A 14675-nucleotide genomic window follows, 5' to 3' on the forward strand; every position below is an offset into this window, starting at 1 on the left:
CATTGGCATCAAGCAACATTTTTACCGGCCAGGCCGGGATTTCACCACCCTCCCCTGTTCAGGAGTGTTCCAGTTTTTGTGATGAACTCATGCAGAGCCACAGTTGGAGCTGAAGTGTTGGGGCTGAAGATGACACAAGCTCAAGATGATTATATTATGTAGAAGGACACCTAAAATACTTGCCTATCTTCACCTCTTGACTTCTCATTCTCAAGGAGGTCCCCGTCATCAGCTGAGAGATCAGAAACTGCAGAGTGGGTGTCTTGCCCACTCAGATCCATCGGGTTACTCAGAATCAAGCTGACCGAGACTTCACCTGACAACTAAATAAGTACAAAGCCAAGTTATTTTCTGTGCCGCCTAATACTGGGTCTTACATTTCCCCCATAAAAACAGCAGCTAAGGACCCCTTTGCTGCTATTGACTTTACATTCTACAATGATCGCTTCACATTTCAGCCCTTTACCTCAGAGCGTATCAGTTTCTCCTGGATGTGGGCCGCTGACTGGCGCATCTGCAAAATTTCCTGCTGCTGTCTCAGCAATAGTTTCCTCTCTTGGTGGGCTGCCCGGTAAATATTGTGCAGGTGCTTAATTTCTGCCTATTGAAATCAAATCAGTCACATCACATCAAAACAGTCAGTGCCATATTGTTTCCCTTAGACAGTACAGTATGAGGGTATAGCTTATTGTGTGCCCAGAACATTCCTTCTCTGTATATTTGTATTTATACATATGGGAGGAGGTGCCATATTGATTCCCTTAGACCAGTGGTCCCCAACCAGTAGCTCGTGAGCAACATGTTGCTCTCCAACCCCTTGAATGTTGCTCTCCGTGTCCTCAAAGCAGGTGATTATTTTCAAATTCCAGGCTTGGAGGCAAGTTTTGGTTGTAGAAAAACTAGTTGTACTGCCAAACAGAGCCTCAGTGTTGGTTGACAATCCATATAGGGGCTACTATAAGGCCAATCACAGCCCTTATTTGGCACCCAAAGAACATTTTTCATGCTAGTGTTGCTCCCCAACTCCTTTTACTTCTGAATGTTGCTCACGGGTTCTAAAGGTTGGGGATCCCTGCCTTAGACAGTACAGTATGAGGGTATAGCTTATTGTGTGCCCAGAACATTCCTTCTCTGTATATTTGTATTTATACATATGGGAGGAGGAGGTGCCATATTGATTCCCTTAGACAGTACAGTATGAGGGTATAGCTTATTGTGTGCCCAGAACATTCCTTCTCTGTATATTTGTATTTATACATATGGGAGGAGGGAGGAGCCATATTGATTCCCTTAGACAGTACAGTATGAGGATATAGCTTATTGTGTGCCCAGAACATTCCTTCTCTGTATATTTGTATTTATACATATGGGAGGAGGGAGGTGCCATATTGATTCCCTTAGACAGTACAGTATGAGGGTATAGCTTATTGTGTGCCCAGAACATTCCTTCTCTGTATATTTGTATTTATACATATGGGAGGAGGAGGTGCCATATTGATTCCCTTAGACAGTACAGTATGAGGGTATAGCTTATTGTGTGCCCAGAACATTCCTTCTCTGTATATTTGTATTTATACATATGGGAGGAGGTGCCATATTGATTCCCTTAGACAGTACAGTATGAGGGTATAGCTTATTGTGTGCCCAGAACATTCCTTCTCTGTATATTTGTATTTATACATATGGGAGGAGGAGGTGCCATATTGATTCCCTTAGACAGTACAGTATGAGTGTATAGCTTATTGTGTGCCCAGAACATTCCTTCTCTGTATATTTGTATTTATACATATGGGAGGAGGTGCCATATTGATTCCCTTAGACAGTACAGTACAGGAGTATATATAATTATGAGCATTCCTCTGTATAACTGTATTTAGACATATGGGTTGGAGCCCACTCATCTAAAGCAATGTGTATTTTAGCAAGAGTTTTAGTGAGTAATTTAAGAATATGTATCAGTGTATTTACGCTGTGCTTTTCTCAGTGTTATGGCCTTGGTTCAATTTTAAATACTACCTTTGGGTAAACTACAGACTGAAGTTATTTGAACAGCTGGTATTATATACAGAGACACCCTTGGGCAGGAGCATGGTAGGCTGCCAGCATCTGCTGTGATCTTGCTATTTACATTCCCTGTAATATTTATTTAACCTTTAATTCAAGGCAAACGATAAAACCATGTGAGGAGGAAAGCTGGGCATACACATGATATCAGACAAAGCAATGACCCCTGCTTTTATAGGACCCCAGAGGCACAACTGATTGTTGGGGGTCTGACCCCTGACAACAAACTGAATATCTACATTATCTGTACAACCATCACCACTCTCCATAACAGAATAAACTCTATTCTTGGTCACCTGTTCCTGTTTAAGGTTGGTCTGGATTTCATTCTCCCGCTTCAATAGATCCTCCACTTTCCCGGGTTCCTTATTAATCTCAGAACATCTACATTAGCAGAAAAAGAAAAATTGGTACAGTGTTGCCTTGTCGTAAAGATGAGGGCCACAACCCGCCAAGTTTTCTTACTTTCTTTGGTGTTCCAGCAATGCTAGTTCTGCCTTGGCCTTCTCCTTGACCGCCTCTTCTCTGAGCCTTAACAATGCCCTCTGGTGCCTTGCCCTCAGCTCCTCTTCTCTGAGATACTGCTGGGTCATTTCCCAACTGAAGCGCTTGAACATATTGGGTGATCCATAAAACTTGCTTATTTCACTCCACTGTGAGGGGAAACCATGGTATATGTGATCAGATACGAGTGTCACCCTCTGGAACAGCCCGAAGACAGCTGATGCCCCTTACCTTGCTGGTGGAGTCTGTGGCTGGTTCTGTCTGGTCCCACCAATTCTCATCCCCTTCCACTTGGCTCCTTTCAGAATCTGCAACTTAATGATGAAATGAATCTATACATAATTTATAGTAGATATACACATTCCACCAGTTGGACATTAATGATGACATGCTTAATTCCCTTCAGGTTACTGTTTTAGAAGACTCTTTCTGTTGTATCTCAACTCTTTAAAGCAAGTAACAAGCCCTCCAGCTTCTCTTGACTAGAGAGCCACCAAAAGGCCACCGCCGTCAACTACTTCTTACCTTGACTCTCACAAGGAGCTTTACTTGTATTGATGCTCATTCCATCTTCGGCTTTATGCTTTTTACTTAATGAGGCTGATTCTCCAGGGCTTTTCAGATCATTCATTAAGCTACAAAAAAAAAAAAAAACAGATCTAGAGACATTGGTATGATCATCATGATCATAAGTGTTTTCCATCTAACCAAGTATTCCTTAGTCCTTCAGGGTAGTTCCCTTTCTATCCATCTCAGAACCTTCTGAGGAATTCTTGCATCTTCAATTCTATTGTTTCTCAAAGTATTACATGTTATATTTACTCCCTACAAGTCAACAGCCATCTAGATAAGACCAATCTCAAACTTATAGCTAATGTATCAACCTATCATTCCTCGTTATCGCTCCAATACATGTCAAGCTGATGACCTCAACACTCCTAATCTTTCTGTAGATCTATCCTTATTATGAACCAACTAAACAAATACTAAACATCATCAACCAAACCATAATGTCTCCCTTAATCCATCTTTGATGAGGGTGTTGGCCTACTTACTTCAATGGTTCTAGCTGCCAATAATGTAATGCATAAATATGACTTGAATTAAACCCTATAGCTTCAGTTGCATCTCCAAGGTTCCCATTTCTTCCGGTTCTGAGCTTGAGACTAACTTAATGAAATGGTTGTGATTGGCAATCTATACTGTAGGGCAATCTGATTGGTAATGTCAGATGCCTGATTTATACACAACTCTTAAACCTGGAAGTCTGTCTGTCTGGCTCCAGAGTCTGGTGTATCGATAAATTCTCTCCCCCCACCTTCCCAAGGAGAAGCAGAACGTGACTCCCTCCCTATAAGGATAATACAAGTAATGCATTCCTGGTAAACACCGGGATTAAGTCATGTTGTAATGTCACTGCCGTAGTTGATCTCTTTCCCTTAAAGTGAATTTGGAGGCAGGGGCTGTGGGCCTGGATGCTCTCCAGGTAATTACTGGTAAAAGGTTGAATGCTTTCTGCACTGTTATCCAAATTACATTTTAGTAATCAGTAAAAGCCGCAGCAGCTTTGAACTTGTTCTTCAAAGATTATATAAGCTTGATTATACAGTTGTCTTAGGCGTTTGTTTTCCCTTAAATCTGATTACACGCACTCCCTTTAAGGAATATTTATTAAGTCTTTTCTTCCCTCCATTTAATATTTGTTTCTAAAGACAATTGGCCTTTGGCATTTAAGAGTATCTCTAGTTTCTTTTTTATTTTTTTAAAGCTTTGGGGGGTGGAGATTAAATATAAATTGTCTAAGGCTTCACACAAGATGCCAAAATACAATGATTAATGGTTTCTTTGCAAGTGCATTAGATAAATGTTTCTGCAATTAATAAAGTGCATGTTAAACTTAACTTCCATATAATGGATCTGGTAATATTATTTCCATGCCATTTCCATACCTGGCAAAATTTAATTGGGCAAAAATTCTCCTTGCTGGTGCTTCATACCTAAAGTCTAAAAAAAGATTTCTCCCTAGGGCACAAATAAGCACTCACCCCAAATCTCCCCCTAACTGGCCTTCAGACTGGGCCCCCTTAGCTCATAACAAGGTTACAGATATATAGAAACATTGGGGTGTCACCCTGCTATAGTTCCAGGGGTACCCAGGACACAAATAAGCACTCACCCCAAATCTCCCCCTAACTGACTTTCAGGCTGGGCCCCCTTAGCTCATAACAAGGTTACAGATATATAGAAACATTGGGGTGTCACCCTGCTATAGTTCCAGGGGTACCTAGGGTACAAATAAACACTCACCCCAAATCTCCCCCTAACTTACCTCTAGACTGGGCCCCCTTAGCTCATAACAAGGTTACAGATATATAGAAACATTGGGGTGTCACCCTGCTATAGTTCCAGGGGTACCCAGGACACAAATAAGCACTCACCCCAAATCTCCCCCTAACTGACTTTCAGGCTGGGCCCCCTTAGCTCATAACAAGGTTACAGATATATAGAAACATTGGGGTGTCACCCTGCTATAGTTCCAGGGGTACCCAGGGTACAAATAAACACTCACCCCAAATCTCACCCTAACTGACCTTCAGACTGGGCCCCCTTAGCTCATAACAAGGTTACAGATATATAGAAACATTGGGGTAACAGTCACCCTGCTATAGTTCCAGGGGTACCCAGGGCACAAATAAACACTCACCCCAAATCTCCCCCTAACTGACCTTCAGACTGGGCCCCCTTAGCTCATAACAAGGTAACAGATATATAGAAACATTGGGGTGTCACCCTGCTATAGTTCCGGGGGTACCCAGGATACAAATAATCACTCACCCCAAATCTCCCCCTAACTGACCTTCAGACTGGGCCCCCTTAGCTCATAACAAGGTTACAGATATATAGAAACATTGGGGCGTCACCCTGCTATAGTTCCAGGGGTACCCAGGGTACAAATAAACACTCACCCCAAATCTCCCCCTAACTGACCTTCAGACTGGGCCCCCTTAGCTCATAACAAGGTTACAGATATATAGAAACATTGGGGTGTCACCCTGCTGTAGTTCCAGGGGTACCCAGGGTACAAATAAGCACTCACCCCAAATCTCCCCCTAACTGACCTTCAGACTGGGCCCCCTTAGCTCATAACAAGGTTACAGATATATAGAAACATTGGGGTAACAGTCACCCTGCTATATGAAGTGTTAATTGGGTAACTGGCTAGCAAAGGGATTAACCATAAATTGAATTAGCATTAACATTGTGGGGTACTGGGGCAGAGTAGATATGTAGAGTTCAGTTCGGATTAAAGAATAGAAAACTGTGGCTTGACCCATGGGCTGTCTCCTCTTCTCTCTCCAAAGCAGCACTAAATCAGTGGGTATCTGAGGCACAGGGAAGTATAGACCAACTGCATAAGAGTAAGGGGCATACGTTTCTCTGTAGGCTGTGGGGCCTACAAATGACATTATTTGAGGATTAAGTTGATGGAGACTTCTTGGCACTTGTAGGGGTTGTTGGACTTCAAGGTCCTTTAAGACTCCTTCCATAAAAAGACATAAAGTAATTCCAAGGACTGTCGGGCCCCGGCATTAAAAGCAGCGGCAGCCCATTAATCGCAGGCATAAAGCAGCGTGTGCAGAACGTGTTAATGATTTGAGCAGCGCGGATGGGGCCGGGAGCCGGAGTAGAACAATTACGGGCTGAGTAGTGAAATGATTTTTCTCTCTCTCTAATGGAGACAAGAATTCACTTAAGGCCCATACAAGCTGCCAGCCGTTAGAATTGTTCCCTGGAATGTAAGTGCTGGCTCAGCAACCTCCAGCCATTATTTGCTTCTCTTTGTTTGCCGGCATTATATAGCACCCTTAGTGTGCCAGAGCCCTGCAACAGGCTGCCCATTCCACAAGGTGCCCCGGCTGTTCCTCTCCTATAATTCCTTTAGGATGGTAAATTCTCTGCCAGCTGGTTCCGATGCTTTTCGTTTGGTACCACTGCCTGAATCCCAACTGAAATGAATGGGAGGCAGTAGTGATGGATTTGGGTGCCTCTTCCCTGGCTGACACATTGAGAGTTATTTACTAAAATCCAAATGCATCTCAATTTTGTTTTAAAACAAGACCATGCAAATTAGCCTTGACCTAAAAGTCCCTTCAGTATTCTTGCTCCCATAGTTGCTACTGACTAGTGCCAAGGGAATCAGACGCTAATGCTGTTACTGACACCATGCTGATTGCCAGACTGACCATTAAACTGTACAGAACATTACCAATTCAGTTCACCTGGCCTTGCTCTTATAGACAATAACTCACCTGTTTTCTGGCCCGTTAGAGGGCAACTGCCAACGTGTCTTCGGTTCAACATATTCCACTTGGCCGTCACATTTTAACAGCTGTTTGGGAAAAGAAACAAGACAATTTATTACAGTTCAGCTTGCATCGCATACAGTACATGCGATAAACTGATTGTTTGGACCAACAACTCGATCATGCTGTGCCCATGCAGAGAGACAACTGCATCAAGGTGGTGCTGGTCTGATGGCTACCAATCCCAGACATCTGCCTATTTTTGAGGGCCATTCATAGATTCTTGGTGATGCTGGGGAGGTTGAAGTTTTACATGAAATGAACATATCCAATTTGGAGATCTCAGAATTGACTCAGTCCACAGGAAGCTCAGGTGAAGAAGCTGAGGAAGCTGAGATGAGGAAGCTCAAGTGAGGAAGCTCAGATGAGAAAGGTGAAGAAGCTCAGGTGAGAAAGCTGAGGAAGCTCAGGTGAGAAAGCTGAGGAAGCTCTGGCGAGGAAACTCAAGTGAAGACGTTCAGGTGAGGAAGCTCAGGCGAGGAAGCTCAAGTGAAAAAGCTCAGATGAGGAAGCTCAGGTGAAGAAGTTCAGGTGAGGAAGCTCAGGCAAGGAAGCTCAAGTGAAAAAGCTCAGATGAGGAAGCTCAGGTGAAGAAGCTCAGGTGAGGAACCTCACATAAATCATTCTCTTGCCAGCCATAGGAAAGCAAGTATTTGGCTGCCAAGGAATGCTGGGAGTTTTTAGGAATAACCTGAGGGATACAAATTGGACATATCCACTCAAGCCTATTGGATAGGAAATGACTGTTACCATGATAGACTTGCGTTTCAGCTCCTCCATACAATGCTCGGCCTCCGCGGCCTCCCGACGCGCTTTCTCCCTCAGGGCCGCCAGCTTCTCTTCCTGTTCCGCATTCTGCCTCTGAGTAGCGCAACAATACAACCATGACTAGGGATTCAAGACCCCCCCACAAATTCTTCACGCAGTCAGACCCCTACCTTAAGCTTCTGCACAATGTCCATGTGAGATTTCCCCAACCCACTCCATGGAGCCACTTGCCCTTCCTGAGGAGCTGCCATAGAGTTCCCTTTCTCTGCAAATGGGACGTAATAGAAACATTGACGTATTAAAGGAGAACTATACCACTCTAAGCAGGGCTTGCATTCATTTTATTTGCCTATAAATGTACAATAAACATACAACACCCCTAAATCTATCTGTATTCCACCCTACACATTCCATGAATAGGTCAGACCGAGCAGCCGTCAGGACTCTTTATTTATTCACGTTCACTAAAACTTATTTATTATGATTATATTAAATAAATTGAGGATTAAAGCTTAATTTTGTTTAGGCCGGAATAAGGCCAAGAGGCAATAATCAGCTTACACGGGAACAGCATCCCCTACTTAATGCATCAGCACAAATCACCGGGCAGTCGCCTTCCTGCAGGCAGGAGATTACGGCAACATGAAAGGTGAACATACCGCCGCGGAGGTTAAGACAAATGGGTTTATAATTAGTGAAGGTGCTAAGTGGGATGTACAATTAGGGGATTTCTTCCAAAGCACTGCATTGCACTGGCCCTATCTCTTTCAGCCCTATACAGAACATTCGCTTATTTATACAGGTGAAGAGCATTATCTTTTCAATTCTTCTTCTTCAAAAAAAAATCAAGAAAGTCAAGAAAGTAACATAAGCCTTAGCCTCCAAACTTGATTCTGGCGGAATCCAAAACTGGTCACAGATGAACCAATATAATTTGGGAGTTTAATGGTCCCAGTGTGGGGTCTGCTGACAGCTTGCCTGGCCAATATCAGGAGGGTTAGAAAAACCCACCAACCTAGGACAGAACCAGCCCATAAACATGGTCCTCTCCCAACTTGCATAGACCTACAGTATGATCTGAGAGATGCCCAAATGGTGACCTACTTATATGGTGACCTTTACTCCATGTCAGTGCCAACTCTCTGAGAGATCCTCGCCATTCTGTGAAAATAAAATTCCTTACCGGATTCTCGTGAAATTCCAGTTTTCCAACTTGGACGAGAGGGAGAACGTTTCCGGAGCCGCTCAGGGGAGCCTGGAGATCTTGGTGGCGATTTAAGTCTTCTGTCACCTCTATGTTTCCCTGATCCTTTCTGTGGGCTAATAATATCAAATGAACATTTGTCTCTGCTTTATAACTGGCTACAAGTACAACAGTTGTGTCTTTCTTTATGGCAGGCATTTGAGGTATTTTGTAGGTGTTATACAAGACACCCTTTAAAAATACTGGGGTTTCTGGGGTAAGTGTAGTGTTAAGATTAAACTATAAGTATATGGAATTTCTAATGAATTATTTCTTACATACACACACAGACAAAGGGAAGGCGAGTGAACGAGGGGACGCGTTGTATAATTGGAAAGTGACTATAGAGAGGAGCCGGGGGCTATTACTTAACAGTAAATCTTGGGGGCAGATTCGGCTCCAATCATATTTATATAAGACGTTGGCCAAGCAAAACAATTACTTTAAATTAATCTTTGCTGTGCCACAGGTTAAACCACTCTAATCCTCACCAGAAAAGGAGATCAGAGGAGATTTAACTATGTGCTTATATTATTCAAATAATCGATTCACGCGCCCCCTTCCCAAACCATATGCCGCGGATGCTGCGGGCTGGTTCGCAACTCCCAAAAATATGGGAAGCCGTTTTTTTTTCTTCTTCTTTGCTCAGGATAAATGGGATCAATGGGTGGCTGTCAGGTGAGCAAGGGGCCTTTAAAAAAATCATTAGAAATGAAATTGATCTTTTTACACAATATATCAATAAAGACTCACTGCTCTTTGTTGGTTATAGTGGAACTGAAAGAGGCCACCAGCATTTTCCTACCCATTCAATACACTCTCACCTGTGTGCACTTGATGTGACCCAATGTATGGGAGAAAGATGGAGACACCGGGCAGGAAAGAGACCGCAGGACAAGATGGAGACAGTAGGGCAAGACGGAAACAGGAGGAGAAGATGGAGACAGTGGGGCAAGACGGAGACAGTGGGGCAAGACGGAGACAGTAGGGCAAGACGTTGACAGTAGAGTAAGATGGAGACAGTAGGGCAAGACGTTGACAGTAGAGTAAGAGGGAGACAGTAGAGCAAGATGGTGACAGTAGGGCAAGACGAACACAGTAGGGCAAGACGGAGACCGCAGGACAAGACGGAGACAGGAGGAGAAGATGGAGACAGTAGGGCAAGACGTTGACAGTAGGGCAAGACGTTGACAGTAGGGCAAGACGTTGACAGTAGGGCAAGACGTTGACAGTAGGGCAAGACGTTGACAGTAGGGCAAGACGTTGACAGTAGGGCAAGACGTTGACAGTAGGGCAAGACGTTGACAGTAGGGCAAGACGTTGACAGTAGAGTAAGATGGAGACAGTAGAGCAAGATGAAGACAGTAGGGCAAGACAGAGAGAGTAGGGCAAGACAGAGACAGTACAGCAAGACGGAGACAGTAGAGCAAGATGGAGACAGTAGGGCAAGACGAACACAGTAGGGCAAGATGGAGACAGTAGGGCAAGATGGAGACAGTAGGGCAAGATAAAGGCAGTTAGTAGTTCCAGCTGTAGGGGGTTGCAGTTTTACAACAGCTAAAGAGCAGTTATACATCAGTTATATATAAATACATTTTATAAAATAATGGCGAGCCCGTTTGTTCCAGGCACCACTTCCACTAAAGGAAGCCCAAGCTATTTCACCAGCTGCTTAAGAATGTTTTTGTTTTCTTGGGGAGCCTATTTATACATTTAATGCTGATTAAAATGCAATTTCTTACATGTCCCAGGCTGTGTGCATGATATGTATTTGTTGCTGGCTGATCTGAGCAGAATAATAGAAATATATAAATGTGGGAGCGTCTGTGTCCCGACTCTTCATTAACTATGCAAAGAGCAAAACCACAGGGAGAAGCAAATGAGACATGTTGACATGCAGCACCCCCTAGTGGAGAACACTGAAACCAACATTGACTTCATTTTGTAGGTTAAAATTGATCATGCAAATACTACCCCATTCCCCCCCGCAAATAAAAAATGCCCCCCAAACCTCAGGAGAAAATTAATGGACTTGTTTAAATGACCAGCAACCTTTCATTGATTCATTTGGAAGCTTTAGCGCTCTAAAAAAAAAAAATCCAATCAATATCATTGACTCAGTGGGAGAACTGTGGCAGGAGCACAAGACCACCCACCTTTTGGGGAAGGGTTCTCTCCTCCCTCGCTCTTTCTCCTTGCCTTCCCCACATGGAGGCGCTGTCATATCTGTCCATCCTGGATTTTGTGAGGATTAGAAAGTGATAAATAAATCCTGTAAAAAATGCAGTTTTGGGGTCCCTAAATACACCCCAAGACATAAGATATGTCATTACATTACATGGCCTCCAGAGTCAGCACCTTATCGACCCGTGTAAGGGGCCCTTGCGTGGTCCGAAGGGCCCAATATCAGTCAGGTTTGGATTCTCTTACTTCTAGTTATAGGGGCCCCAAATAACTGTTCAAACCCAATCTCACCTCTATAAACCTAACAATAATATCAGAATGATCACCTTGTGGTCCCTCCAGGTTCCCAGATAGTTTGCGGTGTCCATCTATGAGGCCGGTCTGTTCCTCCTGCCAGCTCTGGACTTTCGCTAGAGGATTCTGGGAACTGGATGCATCATCACTGACCATTTGGTGCGGGAGAACTGCAGCTCCCAGCTTGCTTGTTTCCACTTCCACCCTCCTGCCCAACTCCTGGGCAAAAGCACGCAGAGCCTGCAGGCGCTCCTGGCTTTCTCTGGACTGGGGGAGAGCTGATCCTCTCTTGGGAGACTTACATACAGAATGAGGTCCTTTGGTAATGGGCCCCTCTGGGGGTTCACCTGACGTATCCAAGTCTCGAAGCCTCAGTGGCCCCAAGCAATGACCAACCTCTGTTTCCTTCCTGTAACAAACACAATGCAGTGAAGGCAAAACCCATATATACTGTATATATATATATATATATATATATATATATATATATATATATATATATATATATACAGTATATATGCTCCACTCACCTTACCATCCCCTAACCCATGCTCCACTCACCTTTCCATCACCTAACCCATGTTCCAATCACCATCCCATCACCTAACCCATGCTCCACTCATCTTCCCATCACCTAACCCATGCTCCACTCACCTTCCTATCACCTAACCCATGCTCCACTCACCTTCCCATAGCCTAACCCATGCTCCACTCACCTTCCCATCACCTAACCCATGTTCCACTCACCTTCCCATCACCTAACCCATGCTCCACTCACCTTCCCATAGCCTAACCCATGCTCCACTCACCTTCCCATGACATAACCCATGTTCCACTCACCTTCCCATCACCTAACCCATGCTCCACTCACCTTCCTATCACCTAACCCATGTTCCACTCACCTTCCCATAGCCTAACCCATGCTCCACTCACCTTCCCATCACCTAACCCATGCTCCACTCATCTTCCCATCACCTAACCCATGCTCCACTCATCTTCCCATCACCTAACCCATGCTCCACTCATCTTCCCATCACCTAACCCATGCTCCACTCACCTTCTTTTATCCTCTTCCCTGAGGAAGCGGGAACAGTCTCTCTTAACCCATTCAGCTACAGGTTTTCCAACATGTCCAAGATCCTTAGTCACCTAATGGATATGCCCAAATGTGAAAACAGAAAAAAAAATTGTAAATCTTTTTAAAATTCTGCTGAGGTTAGCAGTACAACAGCTCCTATTTTCCTATATATGATATTAACAGTTTTTAAATGGCTAATATTATGAATTTGAAACAGCAGCGCCTCCTGCTGGCCATTTCTGATGGGCTCCAGTTGGCTGAAAATTTATTTCTTGAGAGAAGGAACGTCTTTTCAAGCTGTTCTGCTTAGAAAATAAAGTTGGTGAGCTGAGAAGAGGCGTGTGGGAAGAATATTCTCAGAAAATTATTTTTCATCCAACTATGAACAGCAGGTGGCGCAGTTGTAGTTGTATCAGTGCAATAACTGCTAATATTTGTATTACTAGAAAAAAAAATGTGATTTGTTTGGAGGGTGAACTTGGGATATGGGATACTGACATACAGTAGAACCCCTATTTTTACGTTTCCACATTAAAAGGCTTAAAAAGATACTGACACCAGAAATTAATATTGTCTTTGAATGTTATTTATAATTTTGCCATAAAAGTATTTACAGGTGATTTTACATTACCCATTTGATCCCCCATGTTCCTCTATGAGGGGGCTGCCATACATGAGCTAAAGGTAACTTTTAATGTACATTAATATTTTGAATAATATTTTTTAGTGTCAGTATCACTTTAAATTCTGGAAAAAGGAAGCTGTGGTTCTACTGTAAAGTGTCTCTGTGTTTCATGTACATGTACAAAGATATCTGCTGCCCCTGTAGGTGGAAAGGGGTAGTGCAAGTGACAGAAGGAAACAAACCACAAGCGGGTAAGTACACACAGGGCACTTCTGTTTGGAGAGGTCAGTACGAGGCTTTTTTAAAGGACCCGCTTCCTTTTGCTTGCGGAACACTTCCTGCAGGCGTCTCTGTTTGAGCTGCGCGGCGTTGCACTGGGAGTCCTGTTGTTCCTGCTCTTTGCTCCGCCTCTCCGACTTCTTTTTGTTCATGAAGTTGCGCACTTCCTCTGTGCTGTAGCCGTGTTTATTGCCCTGAGGCCGTAGCCGCTCCGCTTGTGCCATGTTCTCTTTATCGGGGTGTTTCTGAGCAGCTGACGTGGTGGTGACTCTTTTGGGATGTCTCTTTGGCAAATCCCTGTGTATCCCTGATCTTTTCTGATCTGAATTATCCTGCAACACCAGCGTGTGCTTGACTCTTTCGCTTGTCCTATCTCTGCCCTTCATCTCATCCTTCTGTAGGACCGGCACAGCCCTCGATATTGGTGCTCCCGCTGTTTCCCGTTTAGCCAATCCTATAATAACCCATATGTATAAATACAAATATACAGAGAAGGAATGTTCTGGGCACACAATAAGCTATACCCTCATACTGTACTGTCTAAGGGAATCAATATGGCACCTCCTCCTCCCATATGTATAAATACAAATATACAGAGAAGGAATGTTCTGGGCACACAATAAGCTATACCCTCATACTGTACTGTCTAAGGGAATCAATATGTCACCTCCCTCCTCCCATATGTATAAATACAAATATACAGAGAAGGAATGTTCTGGGCACACAATAAGCTATACCCTCATACTGTACTGTCTAAGGGAATCAATATGACACCTCCTCCTCCCATATGTATAAATACAAATATACAGAGAAGGAATGTTCTGGGCACACAATAAGCTATACCCTCATACTGTACTGTCTAAGGGAATCAATATGGCACCTCCTCCCATATGTATAAATACAAATATACAGAGAAGGAATGTTCTGGGCACACAATAAGCTATACCCTCATACTGTACTGTCTAAGGGAATCAATATGACACCTCCTCCTCCCATATGTATAAATACAAATATACAGAGAAGGAATGTTCTGGGCACACAATAAGCTATACCCTCATACTGTACTGTCTAAGGGAATCAATATGGCACCTCCTCCTCCCTTATGTATAAATACAAATATACAGAGAAGGAATGTTCTGGGCACACAATAAGCTATACCCTCATACTGTACTGTCTAAGGGAATCAATATGGCACCTCCCTCCTCCCATATGTATAAATACAAATATACAGAGAAAGAATGTTCTGGGCACACAATAAGCTATACCCTCATA

At 43.6% G+C, this 14675-nt stretch overlaps 1 protein-coding gene across 2 annotated transcripts in view; it reads right to left on the reverse strand.

Annotated features, from left to right (window-relative positions):
* LOC108698182 (centrosome-associated protein 350) overlaps positions 1 to 14675 on the reverse strand; it is a 36509-nt gene that overhangs the window by 9651 nt on the left and 12183 nt on the right. Inside the window, exons 9-22 of one of the 2 annotated variants that reach the window (XM_041572341.1) lie at positions 13388 to 13857; positions 12479 to 12570; positions 11454 to 11830; positions 11100 to 11178; positions 8884 to 9020; positions 7871 to 7965; positions 7683 to 7793; positions 6879 to 6958; positions 3094 to 3203; positions 2800 to 2876; positions 2530 to 2717; positions 2361 to 2448; positions 467 to 601; positions 184 to 323 (exon numbers count right to left, since the gene is read on the reverse strand). In XM_041572341.1, coding sequence (XP_041428275.1) covers positions 184 to 323; positions 467 to 601; positions 2361 to 2448; positions 2530 to 2717; positions 2800 to 2876; positions 3094 to 3203; positions 6879 to 6958; positions 7683 to 7793; positions 7871 to 7965; positions 8884 to 9020; positions 11100 to 11178; positions 11454 to 11830; positions 12479 to 12570; positions 13388 to 13857 — 2179 coding nt within the window. Of the gene's footprint in view, positions 1 to 183; positions 324 to 466; positions 602 to 2360; positions 2449 to 2529; positions 2718 to 2799; positions 2883 to 3093; positions 3204 to 6878; positions 6959 to 7682; positions 7794 to 7870; positions 7966 to 8883; positions 9021 to 11099; positions 11179 to 11453; positions 11831 to 12478; positions 12571 to 13387; positions 13858 to 14675 lie in introns of both variants that reach the window. The other variant, XM_018229475.2, reaches the window with a different exon arrangement.

The sequence above is a fragment of the Xenopus laevis genome, chromosome 8L (assembly GCF_017654675.1).
Source record: "Xenopus laevis strain J_2021 chromosome 8L, Xenopus_laevis_v10.1, whole genome shotgun sequence".
Taxonomy (NCBI): domain Eukaryota; kingdom Metazoa; phylum Chordata; class Amphibia; order Anura; family Pipidae; genus Xenopus; species Xenopus laevis.